Source organism: Phyllobates terribilis, unplaced genomic scaffold (assembly GCF_046119375.1).
Source record: "Phyllobates terribilis strain yellow unplaced genomic scaffold, ASM4611937v1 Scaffold_5__5_contigs__length_657084704, whole genome shotgun sequence".
In the NCBI taxonomy this organism is placed as follows: domain Eukaryota; kingdom Metazoa; phylum Chordata; class Amphibia; order Anura; family Dendrobatidae; genus Phyllobates; species Phyllobates terribilis.
In genome coordinates, this window is record NW_027362765.1 from 66,996,416 (window position 1) to 67,019,108 (window position 22,693).

A 22,693-nucleotide genomic window follows, 5' to 3' on the forward strand; every position below is an offset into this window, starting at 1 on the left:
GCACTGCCAGAGCCCTGCAAAATGACCTCCAGCAGGCCACAAATGTGCATGTGTCTGCACAAAAGGTTAGAAACCGACTCCATGAGGAAGGTATGAGGGCCCGACGTCCACAGATGGGGGTTGTGTTCACAGCCCAACACCATGCAGGACGCTTTGCATTTGACACAGAACACCAGGATTGGCAAAGGCGCCACTAGCGCTCTGTGCTCTTCACAGATGAAAGCAGGTTCACACTGAGCACATGTGACAGACGTGACAGAGTCTGGAGACGCCGTGGAGAGCGATCTGCTGCCTGCAACATCCTTCAGCATGACCGGTTTGGCAGTGGGTCAGTAATGGTGTGGGGTGGCATTTCTTTGGAGGGCCGCACAGCCATCCATGTGCTCGCCAGAGGTAGCCTGACTGCCATTAGGTACCGAGATGAGATCCTCAGACCCCTTGTGAGACCATATGCTGATGCGGTTGGCCCTGGGTTCCTCCTAATGCAGGACAATGCCAGACCTCATGTGGCTAGAGTGTGTCAGCAGTTCCTGCAAGATGTAGACACTGAAGCTATGGACTGGCCCGCCCGTTCCCCAGACCTGAATCCGATTGAGCACATCTGGGACATCATGTCTCGCTCCATCCACCAATGTCACGTTGCACCACAGACTGTCCAGGAGTTGGCGGAGGTTTAGTCCAGGTCTGGGAGGAGATCCCACAGGAGACCATCCGCAACCTCATCAGGAGCATGCCCAGGCATTGTAGGGAGGTCATACAGGCACGTGGAGGCCACATACAATACGGAGCCTCATTATGACTTGTTTTAAGGACATTACATCAAAGTTGGATCAGCCTGTAGTGTTTTTCCACTTTAATTTTGGGGGTGGCTCCAAATCGAGGCCTCCATTGGTTAATAAATTTGATTTCCATTGATGATTTTTGTGTGATTTTGTTGTCAGCACATTCAACTTTGTACAGAACAAAGTATTCAATGAAAATATTTCATTCATTCAGATCTAAGATGTGTTATTTGAGTGTTCCCTTTATTTATTTGAGCAGCGTAGTTATGTAATTACTATTATCGTATTAAATGTACTACTATAGGTGTAATATTTTGTGTAATTTAACTGTAGCCCACAATGTTATGTGTATCAAGGAAATCGTCCAGCCCTTTTTTGAAAGCTGTTATAGTGTCTACCATTACTACTTCTTGTGGTAGGGAATTCCACAGTCTGACTGCTCTGACTGTAAACAACCCTTTCCTGTTTAGGTGGCGGAATCGCCTTTCTTCCACCCGTAATGAGTGCCCCCTGGTCCTTAGTATGGTCTGTGGAAGGAATAAGTCATGTGCCGTCCTTTCTACTGACCACATACATAATTTATACATGTAAATGAGATTCCCTCTGAGGCGTCGTTTTTCTAAGCTAAACAAGCTCAACTTTTCCAACCTCTCATCATAGGAGATCCCTTCCATCACTTGTAATAATCTAGTTGCCCGTCTTTGGACTGACTAACTTCTGAATATCCTTTTTAAAATGTGGAGCACAAAACTGGATCCCATATTTCAGATGTGGCCTCACCAATGATTTATAAAGTGGTAACAATATGTTGGGATCGCGGGATTTTATTTCTCTTTTTATACATCCTAAAATCTTATTTGCTTTTGCGGCTGCTGCTTGACATTGAGTACTGCTGCTCAGCTTACTTGTAACCAGAATACCCAAATCCTTCTCCTGTTCTGTAGTCCTGAGTATACTCCCATTTAATGTGTATGTAGCAATAGGATTACTCTGTCCTAGGTGCATTACTCTACATTTATCTACATTAAACCTCATCTGCCAGGTGTTTGCCCATTCAGACATCTTATCCAGATCATTCTGCAATATTGTAATGTCAAGATCAGATTTTAATATCCTACATAGTTTGGTGTCATCAGCAAAAACTGACAGTTTACTCTTAATCCCATCCCCAAGGTCATTAATAAAGAGGTTAAAAAGAATCGGTCCTAGCACAGACCCCTGTGGCACCCCACTGCTGACTATATCCCATTTAGAGAACGTACCATTTATGACGACTCTTTGCTTCCTATCATTTAGCCAATTCCTTACCCATCTGCATATAGTTCCCACAAGTCCTTGCTTCTGTAGCTTCAGTATAAGGCTGCTATGTGGTACAGTATCAAATGCCTTTGCAATTTCCAGATAAATCACATCCGCTGTATTACTCACATCCGCCGCATTACTTACATCCAGATTTGCACTTACCGCCTCATAGAACCCCAACATGTTGGTTAGACATGACCTATTTTTCATGAATCCATGCTGATTATCATTTATTATATTATTCTCTGCGATCTAACTCTGCAGGTCATCTCTTATGATGCCCTCAAAAACTTTGCACACTATTGATGTCAGACTTATTGGACGATAGTTACCTGGATCCACCTTCTTACCTTTCTTAAATATCGGTAACACATCGGCTATCCTCCAATCCTGTGGCACTACCCCTGTTACCAGAGAGTCTAAGAATATGAGATACAGCAGTTTGTCAATTACTGAGCTTAATTCCCTCAGTACCCATGGATGAATACCATCTGGGCCGGGGGATTTGTCAATGTTTAATTTGCTCAGACGCAGGGGTACTTCTTTTTGTGTTAATATAACTAGTTTATGTGGTGAACTTTGATTTTTGCCCTGTCGAAAGACCCCTGGAACGGACGGTTTGTTGGTGAATATGGATGAAAAGTGCCTGTTTAATATCTCAGCCTTTTCTTTGTCATCTGATTTTTTCTTTTCTGGCATTGATGTATGTATAAAAAATTTGGGGATTTATTTTAATGTCGCTGGCGATTTGTTGCTCTGTAGATAATTTTGCTACCTTGATTTCTTTTTTACATTTCTTATTTAGGTCTTTATACTCCTGAAATGCTATTTCGGTATTCTCGGCCTTCAAGATTTTGAATGCCCTTTGTTATTGTCTTATTAAACTTTGTCTTATTTATCCACAATGGTTTCTTTTTATTCCTGGACATTTTATTACCAGAGGGTATACATTTTCTACAGGATTCTAGTAGCAATTCCTTAAACATGCTCCATTTACGTTTGGTATCCCCAGTTACCATGACATGGTCCCAGTCTACACGATTAAGCTCTTCCCTTAATTTGTTGAAATCAGCTTTCCTAAAGTTCCAGGTTTTTGCATTTCCTTTTTGAAATGTTTTATTGAATATTACATTGAAACTTACCATATTATGGTCGCTGTTTCCCAAATGTTCCTGGACATGTAGATCTGAAACAGTATCTGGTCTATTTGACAAGATCCAGCAGATTACCTCCCCTGGTTGGTTCATCTACCAGCTAAGAGAGGTAATTGTCCTGAACTGTGGATAAAAACGTGCAGCTTTTAGCACAACTGGACACTCCTATGTCCCATTGGATATCTGGATAGTTAAAATCTCCCATAATAAGAACCTTATTATTATTTGCTGCCTTTTTAATTTGTTCCAGCATTTCGTCCTCTACCAGTTCAGCTGTATTAGGAGGCTTGTACAAACTTTAATTAAAAGCTTTCCATTATGGCCATCTCCATGTACATTAACCCAGACTGACTTTACATTGTTGCAGCTCCCCCCAATGTTGTCATTGATCACAGGTTTTAAGTTGGATCTTCCGAAAATACACACCCCTCCACCTTTTCTGTCTTTCCTGTCCTTTCTAAATGTAGTATAACCCTCCATGTTTGTCACCCAGTCTTGGCTTTCATCCAGCCAGGTTTCCGTAATACCCACCACATCATATTCCGTAACCGACATGAGAGTTTCCAGTTCAGCCATTTTGTTTGCGAAACTTCTTGCATTTGCCAGCAAACATTTAATACCATTAGCACATTTGTTACTCCTACTCAGCTCCCTACTTTCCTTGCGTATCCCAGCCCCCTCTAGATCCTCTATAACCCCTGCTGTCCCACTCAGTCTACTCTATCTATCCTATTAGCATGAATACCTTCCCTCCCCCCAGATCCTAGTTTAAAAGCTCCTCCATCCGTCTGACCATTTTTTCCCCCAGCATAGCTGCACCCTCCCCAATGAGATGCAGCCCGTCCCTAATGTAGAGCCTGTAGCCGATAGCGAAGTCGACCCAGCTCTCCCTGAACCCAAACCCTTCATTCCTGCACAAATTTCTAACCCACTTATTTACTTATCTCCCTAACCTGGTAGCATTATCCATGGATCACATATTACATGGGGATAAACAATACAGTACAAGTAAAAAACATCTGAGGCAATTTTTTTTATGAACATTGAACCCGCAAACACTTTAGTTTGCTGTTGGCTGAATGATGGTTTGACCAATCATTTGTCTGACCACCACCTCTTCCATAGACTACAGCGCTCGCTCAGCTGCTCTCTGTTCTCTATAACAAAGAGTCACTACCAGACATCTTTGGTGCCGGCTTATCTTTAGAGAACGAAAGGAGTGTAAAAACCAACATGCCGGATGATTATCTCCCCTACATCATAGGTTGGGAGAGAGTTGGGAAGCCCCATACACATTAGACCAGGAATGTCAAACTCAAACACACAGAGGGTCAAAATGAAAAACTTGGACAAAGTCGAGGGCCAACCAGTATACAGTATAATAGCCCCACATAGTCCTCCATACACAATTATGGGCCCACATAGAGGTGGTGGTGCTGGTGTCACGGGCCAAATAAAACCTGCCAGCCAGATTTGGCCCACGGGACAGAGTTTGACAGGTATACATTAGATTGTCAGCTGAGCCTGCTGAAATTGGCAGGTTCAGCTGATGTCGATCTAAGGTGTGATGGTCTTTAGGGTTGCTACCTTTTTATACTGAAAAAACACCAAACAGGCTTGCAGAGCCATGGGTTAAAAGAAGAGCAAATCCTATATACCTGTATTTATGTACATACATACGCAAATCGTCTTGTAATATCATATTTCTAAAAAATAAAGTGCAGCTGTATGGACAGTGAATGCAGCCGTATGGACTGTGAATGCAGCCGTATGGACTGTGAATGCAGAAGTATGGACCGTTAATGCAGCTGTATGGACAGTGAATGCAGCTGTATGGACAAGTGAATGCAGCTGTATGGACAGTGAATGCAGCAGTATGGACAGTGAATGCAGCTGTATGCACGGTGTCATTGGTGCAACCGCACAGGGGACTAAGAGTTGAGAGCCCATTACCACCTCCAAAGCAGGGGGAACTGTGCATTATGTTGAGGTTTTGGACTGCAAAGGGCCCATATATTGCCTGCACAGGGGCCTCTTCTGCCTGTGTCCGCCCCTGCATGGTGTTCACACATGGCATCTGTCTTTCCCAGTCTGTGCAATGTACATGACACCTATACACTGTACGGAGACGCTTTGTAACTTCTAATGTGGCTTTCCCTGATGGAACAGTGGCACATATGTGACCTGGCTTTAGTGAGGAGGCCTCTAGACAATTGACAGGTGGTGAGGTAGTGAGGAAGTGAACATGTACATACAATAGCGCTCAGTTCATTGTACACAAGGTTCAAAACTATTGAGGAATACAAGGCCTAAATAAGTTATATTTCTATGTCAAAAGAATTGAGGCAGCGTTGCAAAGTCCACGACTAGTGATAAGAAACGTGCTCGCCACTACTCGGGAATCGCCAGAGCATCACGGTGCTCAACAAGCTCGGCGAGTGTATTTCCGGGTTACTCGGACGGGAGCTTGGGACCCTGCCATGCATGTTTGCCGCTCTTTAGAGAGCCAATGAACATGCAGGGATTGCTTGCCATGCACTTTAATGCCGTAGCCATGTTGGTTGTGGGCATTACAGTGATTGGCTGGCCGCATCGAGTCATCGGGTCTATATAAGAACTAGTGCCGCTATGCTCGTCACAGTCTACCCCGGAAACAGGCAGAGTAGGGAGAGCTGCTGCTGAGTCAGGAAGAGATTTGCTTCTTTATAGTTAGGATGAGTATTCCACAGCATATCTATAGATCCATCTGAACTAAGAGTCCTTCTGAGGACTAATCCAGCTGCATATATTCAGTGGTGATAACAGGTGTTAGGCAGGCAGGGTATGTGACAGACTGCAGTGCATGTAGCACAAGAGTGTCCATTGCACGTTCTGTCTGCTGCTGCTGTTACAGATATTTGTAGACAAAGCTGGTGAAGCTATTCACACAAGGTCGCTGTGAAGAATAGTAACCTACAGGCCTGCTATTTAAAACCGTGGTTGTCCGTCAGACGTATCACATATAATTGCGGTTCAAATCCAGTCATTTGTAGTGAACGTGGAAAATATTGTACTCCATTTAAAATGGGCAAGGTGCGTGGCAAGGGACAGGGAAGTGGACGTGATGGTGCATGCAGAGGCTGAGGCCGTGGCCATGGGCAAGCTGAAGTTGTGCCACAACAAACACCCACATCTTGTCACTCGACCTTCCTGTCCAAATTACTAGGGGACCGCAGAACACCACTATTGAACACAGAGCAGTGTCAAAAGGTTGTTGGTTGGATAGTATATAATGTTTCCCAGTCACTTTGCTACCACCACCACCCTGTCTTCCACACGGTCAAGTCTCAGTAGCCGTGAGTGTGGACCACATATTCCTCACCCTGATCCTCTTTCCTCCCACCATGCCGCGTGCCCGGAGACAACTGATCCCACACTTGGACACTCGGAAGAGTTGTTCACTTTTCCATTTGTAGATTTGAGCCTCTTGCCCGGCCAGCTTCAAGCGGGTCAAGAGGAGAACGCGTGTAGCGAAGCCCAAATATTTGAGCAGCCATGGTCACACGAAGGCAACGGTGGAAAAGTGCAATTACTGTCGCAAGAGGTGGATGATGATGAGACACAATTGCCAGAAAGTCAGGAGGAGGACCAGGGTGCGGAAGTGGAAGACGAGGTGGTGGATGATATACAGTAGTAACTGATCCAACCTGGCAGGGGGACATGCAGAGCGAGGACAGCAACACACAGGGGGAGGGGGGGCGTAGCACTACAACAGGCAGGAAGAAGCAGTGTGGTGGCCGCAGACACAAGGTGGGAAAGCGTTCCCCGTAACGCTAACACGATGGAAGTTGACAGTACAACTGTTAACTAGACTCGGGAAGACCTGTTTTTTAAAGACTCTGCAGATAACCCCAAAAAAAACATTTGCACCACCTGCCAGACCAGCATCAGCAGGGGTAGAAAAACTAGCAGCCTGACCACCACCAGCATGATCAGGCACATGGCAGCAAAGCACACGACTAAGTGGGCTGAACCCCAAAGTCAAGAAACAGTGACTGCGGGTGACACCATTGGTTCTTCCGCTATTGTGCGTGGAGGCCAATCCCCTGTCCATGGCGCATGCAAAGATGCCTCCCGCCCTGCACCTGTCGTTGCACACTCTCAACTAGCACCATCAGCAAGCACATCCACTTCCTTGTCCCAGCGCAGCGGTCAGTTGTGGGTACCCCAGTCCTTGGAACGCAAGAGCAAATACGCAGCCAACGCCCCACAGGCCACACTACTAAATTCACACATTTCGCGAATGTTTGCGCTTGAAATGTTGCCTTTTAGGCTCATGGAGACGGAAGCTTTCCACAACCTGATAGCGGCGGCCGTCCCTCGGTTGGAGGTCCCGAGCCGCCACTATTTCTCCTGTTGTGCAGTTACTGGAAAAGTCCACCTAACCACGGACATGTGGACAAGTGGTTGTGGGCAGGGACGGTACATCTCACTGACAGCACACTGGGTTAATGTAGTGGAAGCCGGGACACAGTCGGACGTTGGGACGGAACACGTCCTCCCGACGCTGAGGATTGCGGGCCCTGGGTCAATCAGGGTTACCCCCACATTCTACAGCTTCTGCACCTCCTCCTCTTCTGCCTCCATTTCCGAAATGACCACATCAGTCACAAGCTGGAAGCACTGCATCGGCCAAGCGGCAACAGGCTGTGCTGAAGCGAATATGCTTAGGTGACAAACCGCACAACGCTGAAGAGTTGTGGACAGCTCTGAAAGAGCAGGCTGATCTGTGGCTGACACCACTGACCCTACAGCCAGGCATGACTGTGTGTGACAATGGCCGGAACCTTGTGGCGGCTCTGAAGAGAGGCGATCTCACACACATACCATGCCTGGCCCATGTGCTTAACCTCGTGGTTCAGCAGTTTCTCAAAACCTACACAGATCTGCCAGATCTGCTTGTCAAAGTACGTTGCATGTGTGCCCATTTTAGAAAGTCAGCTACAGCTTCCGACGCCCTTGCCGTGCTTCAGCAGCATTTGAGGCTTCCAGCTCACCGACTGGTGTGCGATGTCCCCACGTGTTGGAACTCTACATTGCAAATGTTGGGAAGGATTTGTGAGCAGAAGAGGGCAGTTGTTGACTACCAGCATCAACACGGCCGTCGGTATTCAGGTCAGACTCCACACATAAGACCTCAGGAGTGGACATGGATGTCAGACATCTGTACCATCCTCCAAAACTTTGAGGACTCCACCAAGATGGTGAGCGGCGATGATCACGCCATAATTAGAGTCACCATCCTGCTTCTCTGTCTTCTGAAACGCTCTCTGCTCACAATTAAAGAGCATGCATTGCAGGCAGAGCACAAGGAGATGGAGCAAGGAAACATACAGGGTGATTCCACACAGCCCAGCCTCATCTCATCCCAACGTGGATTGGGAGACAATGAAGAAGAGGAGGAAGAACAGGAGCTAGTTTCCTTCGCTATAGACTACCTGCACAACTGTCATACCGTCTGTTCAGCGTGGATGGCCTGAGGGCAGGGAGGAGTAGGAAGAGGAGGAGGATGAGAAGGAGGATGAGAAGGAGAGAATGGTCAGTCGTCCTATTGGTGAGGACATGGAAGTCTTGCCTGTTAGCAGTCTGGTACACATGGCTGAGTTTATCTTATGCTGCCTTTCCCGTGACCCTTGCGTTGTCCAAATTTTGAGTGACAGTCATTACTGGTTGGTGACACTTCTAGACCCACGCTACAAGGAGAACTTTCTCTTTCTTATTCCTGCGCTGGGCAGGCCTAATAAAATGGGGCAGTACCAGAAGGCCCTTGTTGCGGAATTATTTAAAAAAAATCCCATCTGAAAACGCTGGCGGCAGATGTCACAGTTCGTTGAACAACCAAGGAGTACAGGCGATAGAGAGACATAAATCCAATCCAGCAGAGGCAGGGGAACACTGTCAAAGTTCTGGGACAGTTTTCTCAGACCACCTCCATCGCACAGGCCCTGATGCGCGGGGTACTCTCAAGGAGGGAAAAATTTACAAAGATGCTGAGGGAGTACCTTGCAGACCTTACCAAAGTTCTCCGTGCCCTATTATTATTGGTTATCCAAGCTACACACGTGGCATGAACTGGCTCTCTACGCCTTGGAGGTCCTGGCCTGCCCTGCCACTAGCGTTTTGTCAGAGCGGATTTTTAGTGCCGCTGGTGGAATTATAACCGATAGGCGCATCCACCTGTCAATTGAAAATGCTGACAGGCTGACTCTTATAAAAATGAACAAGGGCTGGATTGGGCCAGACTTCTCAACACCACCGAATGATAGCAGCATAACAAACTCAAATACAGTGTCTATTTTTTGGGAGGTCTAACTCTATTCCCCATGCACCCCTGTCTTCACACCCACACATGGGTATACGCTTCCTGATTTTGTCTATTTGCTTTTGTCCTTCTCCTCCTCATCCTTCACCACAATATCACCACCATATCTACCATATCTACGTCTCTTGCAAGAGGCATTGGAGTTCCTCCAAATTTTTGGCAACCATTGCATTCACTGCATAGGCAAACAGTATGGGAGACCCACTTACAAATAATGGGAAATTTTTTTCAGGAAGCCCTCCTCTACGTCTCTTGCAAGGGGCATTGGAGTGCCTCCAAATTTTTGGCAGCCGTTGCAGTCACTGCATATGCAAGAACAGTATGGGAGACCCTCTCCTTTCTAATGGGAACATGTCGTTACTGTGGCCCACCTCTATGTGTCTTTAAATTGTTATTGGGGTGTTTCCCAAATCTTGGCAGCCATTGTACTCACTGCATACCCTATAACTGGATAGCAGAGACGTTCTTTTCTAATGGGAACATGTCGTTACTGAGGACCACCTCTATGCGTCTTTAAATTGTTATTGGGGTTTTTTCCAACTTTTGGCCGCCCTTGCAGTCACTGCATGGGCATTACCACTATAGGAGACCCACACCTTTATAAAGGGAACATTTTTTTTTCTGAGGCCCTCTTCTATGTCTCTTCAAAGTGGTATTGGGGTGCGTCTAAATTTTTGGCAGCCTTGCAGTCACTGCATACGCAATAACAGTATAGGAGACCCACTCTTTAATAATGGGAACAACAAATCATAGCCGGCTGATGGCCCTCTAACAATAGTGAGGGCTGACGGCTGGCCCTATAAAAATAGTCTTTGTGACTTTCAGAGTACCTCCTTCATAAATGAAACAGGATGTGTCTGATGATGTCTTACATCACACCACATGACAAGATAAGGTAGTAATATGTTAAAATTGCATTTACCGGTGAATGTATTTTTCACCGTTGAAAGCAATGCAAAAGTGCAAAAAATCATCAAAAACGCTACGTGTGAACATAGCCCAAGGTGTGGAGGAGCAATTTTGTTTTCGTATATTTATTTTGCCTTATATAAAAGTCATTACCCTGGAAAGGATGTTCCTTAACATATTTCTCAGGAAAATCCATTTTGGTTTTGTTTTTGTATGTTTTATTGTGAGTCCGTAAAAGTGGCATAATACTCTGATAACATTGTTGACAGCAGTGACCTGGGAGTCAGAGATGCTTCCAGGGCTCTTCCCTATGCTGTTCACATGTAATTTGAGCACTGTTTCCATCAATTTGGGCAATTTTTAGGCCCTCTGCAGACCGCCAGGGGGGCCGCCGGAAAAATGCTCGAGTTTTCCATAGACTTACATTGGGCTCATTGATTGGAACGAGCACTCGAGCATTCCAATTTGCTTGACCCAAGCAACGAGTACCCGAGCATTTTAGTGCTCGCTCATCACTATCCAGGACAGAAAAAAATAAAAAAAAACTTTATTCCCCCAGGTCGCTCTTCTCTATTTACCCCATCTGGCTGCCTGAATTCTTTTTATTTGTAGCACTGTGGGATTTTTTCATATATTCACTCCATAAACTGTGATTGTCATACATACACATATATATGACATGTGGGAAGTGGACATATACGTTCGCTATATATCCTGTTAAGCACACCGTGCTCTGTGACGCTGACCTTCCCTCCCTGGAGCTGCCATGTCCTCTCATGGGTCAGATCGGCATTTCTCCTTCTCTGCAGGGGGAGGCACCGAGCACTGCTTATCAGTATTTATACCTAAAACGTAGAAAGGGGTCAGGACCTAGCAGTATCCTGTGAGCTGGCTGCTCTACTCACTGACAGTGCTCACACTGCAGCCTCGAGCCCGTCCGGACATCTATCATGATGCTGTATTAGTGCAGACTCACTCGCACCGCTCTGCTGCTTGATGATGATTGGTAGTAGTACAGCAAAAGAGCGGGATTGGATTACTGAAAGCCCCACCTCTCTTTTCCTGTGACACCATTCGTTACTCTCTCAGGTTGCCTATCATGATGAAGCTCCACCGTCCTACTGCCTCCGAAGACTGGTAGGAACGTTATACGGAAAAAAAAATCATAGACGCTACAGCCAGCAGAAAAAAAAAACCACAGCCCTGGCACCAGTCCCCGAGCTGCCGCGTAGTCTGCCACTATGGGCGGTACGCCCCTGCCTGCACCGAAAGGCCATTTATTTAGTTTCCTTGATGCATGGTTTATGTAATTGTAATAAACCAGCCTGGACTTTTTACTTAAACCGCTTCCTGAGCCTACCATAGTGAGTAAAAACTTTACACTTCCCCTATCAACTGCTCAGTGAAGAACAAGCAGCTCTCAGATAAAGATACAAGAGGAACATTGGGGTCTTTCTGGATTCGAATATGTGTCCATTTTGAGAAAACAAAGTTGTGCAATGATGATCTTATTTTATAGTTGTCCAAACTGACCTGAATAAAAAAAAATTCAACCATTTTTAGTCACACAATTTGTCGATCACCATAAATAATTGTAACGATTACACAAAGTATGTCATGTTTATTGTAATTGCTTTGCATCTTTATTGTATCTTCTAATGTACTGGCATATAGAGATATCTGTATAGACCAGTATATTATAACATGTAATGAAGAATGCTATTGAGGTTTTTAGGCTGAGAAAATTCTCCTGTACATAACAGTGAAGCTTGTGGCTGGTAATGTTTCTGCCTTATATATCAGAGGTCACCGACACTAACATGCTTCAAATTATGTTTAGAGACATCCATTGTGCACAGTGACCTGTGATGGACAGGACTGTGAGTAAAGAGTTATCTCCTCTGCAGCAGCTCAGAAATGTGCTCTGGATGCAGTGCAGAAACCAAAATGCTGCAAAAAAAAATGAGTGAAACACTGAAGAGTCGTAACCTTTTTGCGAAACGTGGCTTGTGGTGCCCGCCAAATTCATCGCTAGGGGCATAATTTACACCCATCAGAAATGTTGCTCCAGTCCGTCGTTAACTTGGGTACCATTTCTGTCAAGGTGCACAGAGGAGCTCACCACTGAGAAGAAGTAGTGTGTGCGCGTCTCAGTGAATTCAGAATTACTTAGCGCACCGACCCCCTTCATTAAAGACTGGTGTGCATGGTGCCAATCTGGAGGAGATTGTGCAAGACTAACTTTTTTTTCACTATGGGCCTAAAAACTAAACAGACAGGTATTTGCTAACAGAGACAATTACCTGTCTGCTGTACTCAGCGCTGGGTCAGAGTGGTCACCGACCGCTCCTGCCGGTGATTCAGCTGTTTCATGTCAGCAGAGCAGTCCTTCTTCTGGCTGCTCTGTCGATAAGACATGACTTCCGATATCATGGTGATTTACAGCTGCCTTCCCGTAGTTAAACTATCAATCAGCAGGACATCGGCAGTCACGCCCGATCAACAGAGCAGAGTAGAGGAGAAGCCGAATCACCAGTAAGAACGGTCTGTGACCGCTATGCGTCAGTAGAGATCGGCAGCAGGCACAAAAGGTAAGTAGGAAGCGACTATCTGCATGATAGCTCTTAGCTCATTGTAAAAAAAAGAATAGTCCCGGGTAACCCTATAGTGAATCAGCCCCTACATCCACAACAAAAGTTTCATGTGAACACAACCGAAAAAACCCTAAACATCTAAATTTACTCTACAATCCAGTGACTGATTAAAACCTGTGACTTCTCAGCATTTAGTGGTCACTACTCACCTGTGCGGTTATCTGTAGGAATCTCCTCTTTACACCGCTCATCACCCCTCACATATGTCTCTGTAGTATTAATATGGGGCAGATCTTTACCCTGAAAGAAATATTCTAAGTGTCACAGACAGATGGAGACGTTTGAGAAGATCCAGACAACATCTAATGTCTATGATCAGCTTTATCCTGTCATCTCCACCAAGTATAAAACATACACTGAATGGCCACATTACTAGAGACACCCATCTAGTAGCATGTAGGATCTTCATTCCCCTTCAGAACCTCAGCAATTAATCGCGTCATAGATTGCACAAGGTGTTGAGATTGTTCCCCAGGTATACTGGCCCATGCCAACAGGATAGGTTCTTGCAGTTGCCGCAAATTAGATGAAAGTGCTGAGATGTTTTGGACAACCAATTCTACCTCGTCCCAGAGATGCTTTATAGGGTTAAGATCTGAGGACTGTGAAGGCGGGAAAACAAGGAAAACTCAATGTCATGTTCCTGGTGTAAAGAAATCTAAGATCCTGGCACCTCCTCAAGAGAATTTATGTATGACATAAAGGTATATTTGTGGTGCTGCAGGATATACTGCTATCACAGGGCTCTGATGAAAAGTACAGTCATTATATGGTTAACACTATGGTTCATTATAATCAGTTTAATGAGATAGTTATAAGCGTAGGCAGCTGGGCAGGGGAGAGACTATAGTTGTAGTGCATGTTTCCTATGTTGGACTCTATAGAGTGAGGTTGTGCTATGCTCATTGTTGGTACTTAAGGCATGATATTAGGTGTGCGGTCCGAGCCTGACAGTTGCATAGAAACACATGCTGTCATGGTCGGGTGAGCCGCAAGCCAGTCCGAGCATTGTGATGCACTCCTTATCCGAGTTATAGAGCCATCTGACTCTTCCCTTATACTTGTGGGTAAATCAAGATTGAATACAACACCTTCACAGCCTTCTACACATCATAGAGGAGATCTTATGACACCTTCTCTCCATCTACCTGATGATCCTGGGGAACACTGGAATCTTCTTGTTTACAGTCCTGTGGAAGAAGAGGACGGGGACATCTCTCTGGTGTTGTCCTCTTACTGGATGGAACTGGAGGAAACACATACAGGGATTGAATTCATTCTTTACATACAGATAATTATAGGCCGTGTGTATTTGGTCCTGTCTATTACCTGGTGATGTGAGGGGCTGGGGAACCTCCATCATGACGTCCTTGTACAGATCTTTGTGTCCTTCTAAAAACTCCCACTCCTCCATGGAGAAATAGACGGTGACATCCTGACACCTTATAGGAACCTGACACATACAATGATACGGTCATCCCCCCGATCCCTTCATATCGTTACTGTATAATGTCCCAGCATTCCCAGCAGTGTCACCTCTCCAGTCAGCAGCTCAATCATCTTGTAGGTGAGATCTAGGATCTTCTGGTCATTGATGTCCACATGTATCAGGGGGTGAGGTGGAGGCCCTGTGATTGGGCTCAGGGGTCTTCCGCATCCCTCAGACACAGGGTCCTGACAGCGCTCACTAGAGGTCTTCTTCACTACTGTGTAATCCTGGTTATGGAGAGATACATTAATAAATCTCACTACAGACATTTCCAGAGTCCTCACCTCTCCAGTTCTGTCCATCTGTTATTCCCATAGATAAGAATGATGTAATGTGACGTCATCAGAATCTCTCACCTCTCCAGTAAGCCGGAAGAGGATCTCTAGGGTGAGGTGTAATATCCTCTCCGCCATCTTGTGCCTGTCTCTATCCATCCTTGCTGGTCAATGAGGAAAATTCTCTTATATAGAAGATCTCCACTGAGAGGATCCAATATTGTAGGGACCTGAATGGGGAGAAGATGACGATATAACATCATAAAGATCCCATGTAAGAAATCTCCGGAGCTGTTACCGGCTTCACATGATCACTACATCCAGTCATGGCCCCGTCCTGCCCCCGGTATAACACACAATCACATTATAGTCACATACAGAGATTTATCACAGAATATCTCCAATGCAGCACCAAAAACACAGAACAAATCTAAGAGAAAAATCTAAAATATCTGAATCTTTGTTAAATATTCCACAAAGGCAAAACAAAGTTATAAAGTGCAGGGAACATCCACAAAGATCGGGACGGCAGAACCGGGACGTCAGTAACAGATAATGACTAATGATAGAACATTTATATTAGCTAAAGAAAATTGTAATCCCAATAAATGTCATTGTCCCAGTAAATCCCTGCATAAAATCGAGAAAACCAAAAAGGGGATATGTGCCAGGACAAAAATAATTATTCCAGTTATTAAAAATTGGAAACTTTATTAGATACAATTCATAAAAAAAGGGTATGGATATTCCCAGTAATACAGACAAAAGTTAAAATTAGTGGGTGAGCAAAAGGGTGTTCCTTATTGCAAGCAAAAAAATATATTTTCGATTTTTGGATGGGGCACTCTCTGAAATGATTAATTTGAGTAAAAAACTAAATTTACCACAAACATTTTAAAAATCTTTTCAATTTTACAGTTCCCCAGTAGTGATGAGCGAGCGTGCTCGCCACTTCTCGCTACTTGCCCGAACTTCTCACTGCTCGACGAGTATTTCCGAGATGCTCGGGTCCCCGCCCCGCATGTTTGGCGCTCTTTAGAGAGACAATTAACATGCAGAGATTGCCTGACACTCACTGTAATTCCGTAGCCATGTTGGTTGTGGCATTACAGTGATTGGCTGGCCTCATAGCATCATCGGGTCTATATAAGACCTGGTGACCCTATGCTCGTCACAGTCTACCCAGGAAACAGGCAGAGTAGGAAGAGGTGCTGCTGAGTGAAGGACAGAATTGGCGGTTTATTAGTTAAGTATAGGTATTGCACAGCAAGATATATATCCATCTGAAATAACAGTCCTTCTGAGGACTAATCCAGCTGTATATATTACTGGTGATAGCAGGAGTTAGGCAGGCAGAGTTTGTGGACACTGTATACAACTGAATAGGGTCCATTGCACGTTCTGTCTGCTGCTGTTACAGATATCCCATAGACTTAGATATCAGGGCTAATTTTTTTTGCTCTTAATTCTGATTATTTGCTTAAAAAGCAATACAGTATACAATTTTACTGCTCCATTTGCTTTTTAGCAGTATACAGCCAGATTTTTTTTATTTTATTTGCATTGCTGTATTGTGGAAGCAGAGAAACTTGTCTACCATCAGACGTGATCCCATATTACTGCCGCAATAATCGTAACATTTTTTGCAGCGTGGCAAATATTACACTTTGTCAAGTATTCCACAGTGACGACACCGGGGAGATCACGCAATATCTCACCGTGCCATCACTGTGTCATGGATTTTGTCCGGAATTGCGAGCACATGATCCAGACTACTCACTTCTTGGGTATCGGCAAGCGAACAGTGAGAGTATGGCGTCACACTTTACGCCCTCTGTACAGTTACTGTCAGCTTCACGATAGCCCAATTAATATTATTATTCGCTGCCACCACCGTCCAGATATGAAATATAATACAGACCTGGGCGGACGCCTGCGGTCTGGTAGCGTATATGGCTTTGGGGGAGGGAATGATTACAGGACAAAAGAAACAGAACTATTAAATTTTATATTTAATCCAAAAGGGAGGCAGTGTTTAAGAAAAATATATAAAAGGATTTTACAAAGGAGACATTACAATACATAAGCAGTTACACAAAATATAGTAAGGATTAAGGAAGAAACTTACTATACGATCGCTGAGACGATTCAATATAGGTGGAGGAGGGGCTCCCTGATTTGATTAGACTTATTGAACAGGATCCGTTGCTTACAGTCCTTATACCCCTCTGGCAATGAATAAACCTCCAACCTCAGCAAACTATTTTATGCTTAAGGGAGAGACCTGTCCACACCCCCTTGTGCCGACAAAACAGGGGCTGGGACTCCACCCTTCAGGTTTGAATTAAAAATCTGTTTTTTGGGATAACTTATCGCTGGTTGATCTCAGAAGCCCAAAAGTGGTACCATATTTTCTATTATGATTTTACCTTCATTTAGAGACCTCACATGATATAGTTGCAGTCTGCTCTTCTGCGCCACAGCTCCTTGGTTTGGCTTACAGCAATGAGAAAATATGCATACGTTCCTTGGCTTTCCCTGCTACTAAAAATATAGGTCCCGTTATTATCGGACGTATGGAATTTACAACATTCCATATTTCGTATCGGTGCAGAAAATACTGCAACCTGTAGATGGGGAATTGTCCTAATTATTTGTGAGTGCCTTTGAACTTAACGAGTCATTTCCTCTTTCCTTCAAACTCTGACCTGCGAGAAGGTGTAAGTCTATCCCAGGTCTGTGTTAAGGGGAAATGCATTCGTATGTTAAGTGGGTCCTGTAGCCTTCTCTTTGTGCCAGCATCTGGCTAATTGGCCGCTTTTTCTGTGTGCTGAGACTTGCACACAGACTGCTGCGTGGAGTGTCAACTCTGGTCTCCTGACAAATGATGGATAAGGGAGGGGTGAGGGGACTTCAGGAGGGAGGGGCAAGGGTTAATATTTTAATATCTCCCTGACACACTCCATTTAAAGTCTGCCAGTTGTGTGTTGTTCAACCTATTCACACTTAGTTGCTGACCAATACCATATCTGTAACGCCACTGTCTAAAACCGTGGTCATCAGACGGGATCAGATATTACTTCACTAACAATCCAGAATTTTTTTGGAAGCATGCCAGATATTGCACTCCATTTAAAATTTGCCAGTTGTGTGTTGTTCAAACCTATTCACACTTGGTCGCTGACCAATATCATACTAATAGGCCACTGCCTAAAACCATGGTCATCAGACATGATGCCATTTTACTGCAGTAATAATCCTGAAATTTTTGGGAGCGTGTCAAATATACTCCATTTAAACTACGCTAGTTGTGTGTTCAAACCTATTCAGAGTTGGTCGCTGACCAATACCACATCTGTGAACAATGTTGTCAGAGTATTAAGCCACTTTTACGTATTGACAATAAAACATAAAAAAACTAAGCTAAAATGAATTTTCCTGGAAGAAATGTTAATGAACATTCTTTGCAGGGTAATGATTTGTATATAAGGCCAAATAAATAATAAAATATATGCAAGGTGGGGCATTTATATGGATACACCTAAATTAAATGGGAATGGTTGGTGAGATCAACTTCCTGTTTGTGGCACATTAGTATATGGGAGGGGGAAAACTTTTCCAGATGGGTGGTGACCATGGCGGCCATTTTGGATCCAACTTTATTTTTTTCAATGGGAAGAGGGTCATGTGACACGTCAAACCTATTGAGAATTTCATAAGGAAAACAATGGTGTGCTTGGTTTTAATGTAACTTTATTCTTTCATGAGTTTTTTTACAAGTTTATGACCACTTATAAAATGTGTTCAAAGTGCTGCCCATTGTGTTGGATTGTCAATGCAACCCTCTTCTCCCACTCTTGACACACTGATAGCAACACCGCAGAAGAAATGCTAGCACAGGCTTCCAGTATCCGTTGTTTCAGATACCGCACCTCTCGTATCTTCACAGCATAGACAATTGCCTTCAGATGACCCCAAAAATAAAAGTCTAAGGTGGTCAGATCGGGAGACCTTTGTGGCCAATTCAACTGGTCCACAACAACCAATGCACTTTCCAGGAAACTGTTCATGTAGGAATGCTCAGACCTGACACCCATAATGTGGTGGTGCACCATCTTGTTGGAAAAACTCCGGGAACGTGCCATCTTCCGTGCATAAAGAGGGCAAAACATCATCAGGTAGCAATTTCAGATATCCATTGGTATTGAGGTTTCCACTGATTAAGAATGGCCCCACTATCTTTTTACCCCATATACCACACCATACCATCAAGATACGAGATGTGCAGCATCTGAAACAACGGATACTGGAAGCCTGAAGTGGTCATAAACTTGTAAAAAAAACATGAAATAATAAAGTTACATTAAAACCAAGCACACCATTGTTTTTCTTATGAAATTCTCAATAAGTTTGATGTGTCACATGACCCTCTTCCCATTGAAAAAAATAAAGTTGGGTCCAAAATTGCCGACTTCAAAATGGCCGCCATGGTCACCACCCATCTCGAAAAGTTTTTCCCCTCTCATATACTAATGTGCCACAAACAGGAAGTTGATATCACTAGCCATTCCCATTTAATTTAGGTGTATCCATATAAAGGCCCCACCTTGTATATATAAACACTGCAGGATCTTTAGTATAAAAGCCAGACTCGCCAATGTAACCTCTTAATCCTTGCAAGCTTAAACACTATGTTCGCAAGGTAGAACGCAGCAGTGGTCGGTCCCCTAGACAATGAGCAAACGCCTTCATGATGATAGAGGCCACCATCTCCTTAGCTTGCTGGTACCTTTTTGTGGTAATGAGCTCGTCTCCAACCAGCCAGGAATATCCAGTGAATGGCACGCCATGGTTTGTTATTAGCACCCAGTACCAGAAGCAAAGCCATCTACAATTTACATATCTCAGGAATTTTATTTGGTAGACTGGCTGCTGTGGGATTTCTACTCACTTGGGAGCGTCAACAGGCAAAACAGCAAAGCGTTTCCATTTAAAAGTCCATTCTGGTTTATTACGGAGTCACAAAACCACCCAAAAGCAAAAGGAAAATAAACAGTTCAGACAAACAAAGTAAAAACGTTCTTTAGGCAAAATCTCTTGAGAACAATTTCTAGTCACATCGGCTGGAAAGCATTCAGTACACCGGCTCAGTTTGCAGATACAACACAGGAGGACCTCTTCCTCCTCACACAGAGACCATGTGTCAAACAACGGACTCCATTTTACCTTGTTAACCACACCCAGAGGTGAGGTATGTGGGTAGCCAGACCCGCCCATCTCTCCGGCTACTCGTAAAACCTGGACCCAGATGCACCAAACAATCCTCTTAGTGCTTATGTGCATTAGAGCAACATTCCAGTATTACATCACAGATGACAGCCATCTCTGTGATACATACCTCCCATCAACTGTGTCTGTTAGTCACCTTAAATAATCAATAAAGACCAAGCTCAACTATGGAAAAGAAGGGTGCCAGGAATACAACAAATGCGTCCATGTAAATAAAGATTCCGGCACACCAAATAATGTAGGAAAGTCTCAAATAGGTGATGAAATAATAGATGCTTTATTTCTCCAATATCAACTGGTTCAAATTGTGGTAAGTATACAGTTGCCCGCCCAACGTTTCAACCCCAACGGGGTTTTCCTCAGGGGCATCAGAGGCGCTTAAAAACCAGAAAATAAACAAAAATAAAGACATAAGTGTGATATAATATATTCGACAATACAATGAGTAATATACACCAAAAAAAAGGGTATATGTGGATGGAACAAGACAAGGGGGAAAAAATGGGGTGAATAGGGGGAGTGGGGGGGGGGGAAGGGTAAGACAAAGGGAGGAGTGGATGGGGGGGGAAAGTGGGGAGAACAACAGAAGTGGAGGGAAGAGGAAGCGATGTATATACAGAACAAAGGGGCAGAATGGTGTAAAAACAGGGAAAAGAATACCTAGTTGCTATGTACTGTTTAGTATCTGGGAGAATATCCCAGTAGCTGCAGAGAAGCTCAGGAAGAATCACAAAAATGAGAACCAGTAGTTGTAGTAGTAAGGGAAAAGAAATCAGCCGGCGATAGAAGCTGTGGACAAACAGTAAAGGAAAATGAGGTACCAGTAACTGGATAAAAAACCAGTGTCTAATCAAAAATGGACTTGCCTTAAGAAAAAAAGGTCAGTATACAGAGACCAGAGGTATTTCCAGCCGGTGGTGGTGTAGTGTCAAGAGTGTTAGCGGTGTTAAAGAGCGCTGTGTGACTCCCTGTTCCACCCCCACTCCTCCTATTCACCCCATTTTTTTCCCCCTTGTCTTGTTCCATCCACATATACCCTTTTTTTTGGTGTATATTACTCATTGTATTGTCGAATATATTATATCACACTTATGTCTTTATTCTTGTTTATTTTCTGGTTTTTAAGCGCCTCTGATGCCCCTGAGGAAAACCCCGTTGGGGTTGAAACGTTGGGCGGGCAACTGTATACTTACCACAATTTGAACCAGTTGATATTGGAGAAATAAAGCATCTATTATTTCATCACCTATTTGAGACTTTCCTACATTATTTGGTATGTTAGTCACCTTACACTGCTCAAACTTTAGTTTCTCACAAAGGAGCTGAAGACACCGAGTGCCAGTAGGAGCAAGTTTGTCATGTTTGTTACATATCAGAGGGAGAACAGAATTGGGCTTTGCCAAGGTGTCAGATTGCAGATCTTAAGTCTTATAGATTGCTGGAGCCAGTCCACAGTAAAAAAGCAGCCATAGTGTCCGGGAACCTTCACACAGACTTTTCTTAGCCAGGGCTGTTTCTTGGTGAGAATTGTATTTCACCACAGCCATACTCTTTAGGTCAGTGAAAAAGACTGGCATAGATGGAAACTGTATCTACTCTGGCTGTCATTTCTCCCAGGAAGCCCTCTAATACAGCTTGTTCCATAAGCAATGGCAGACCGTCCAATATCAGCTCACACTTCTCAGTGCTTTGACACACAAAGATCTTTACGCTTTGAATGTCATGACTACAGAGTTGGGCAATGGCCTGATCTGCAATGCGTTTTGAGAAAAAACGTGCATAAGCAAAGCCATGGTTTTGGCCACTGAAGGTCATCATTAAGCGAAGCTCATACAGCTTTCCCACAGACTGAAAGAGGGGTATAAATGCATCTTCATAGATCTCCTGAGGAATATTGCCAATAAAAATTTCAGAACCATGTGGAGGAGCTTCTCCAACCCAACCTATAGGGGGGCCTCCATATTTCCTTTGTCCATTCTCTTGCATACATTAGAGTTCCTCATCCACTCGATGAATCCAGCTTTATTTTTACTGTTCACAGAGTTGAACCATATTGGAGGCTCGCAGGCTGCACTGGCTGCTCCTTTCTGCTCCATGGCTCCTCTCCTGCAGTGGCTGTGTCTCTTTGGATAAAGCCATGCTACCAAGCTGATGGTCTGCAGAGTCTGATCTTTGATTCTCCTTGTAAAGTCTCTTTCAATTCTCTGTCTCTAATCTCCTGCTACAGAAGCATGTTCCTTAAATAGTTAAATTATCCTTTGAAGTACACATCTACAGGTCAAGGATTAGTGAGGGAATTATTCCACATGGCTCAGGTCTCATTGTTTGAGCCTTTAATCAAGTTACATAGTTGGTATAGCAAGAGGCTCTTGTTAATAAACATCTAGCTGGCTTTAGTATAATATGCAATTAGCATAGTAACAAACTTCATTGTTTCAGAACCAAGAGAAGACAACAATCAGGGTTATACAAATGCTG

At 44.1% G+C, this 22,693-nt stretch overlaps 1 protein-coding gene across 1 annotated transcript in view; it reads right to left on the bottom strand.

Moving 5' to 3' along the window:
* LOC141270730 (uncharacterized) overlaps positions 1–22,693 on the bottom strand; it is a 60,432-nt gene that overhangs the window by 7,398 nt on the left and 30,341 nt on the right. Inside the window, exons 2-6 of the mRNA XM_073680826.1 lie at positions 15,008–15,156; positions 14,699–14,878; positions 14,492–14,615; positions 14,311–14,408; positions 13,312–13,402 (exon numbers count right to left, since the gene is read on the bottom strand). Of these exons, the coding sequence (XP_073536927.1) occupies positions 13,312–13,402; positions 14,311–14,408; positions 14,492–14,615; positions 14,699–14,878; positions 15,008–15,085 (571 nt within the window). The 5' untranslated portion in view covers positions 15,086–15,156. The remainder of the gene's footprint in view (positions 1–13,311; positions 13,403–14,310; positions 14,409–14,491; positions 14,616–14,698; positions 14,879–15,007; positions 15,157–22,693) is intronic.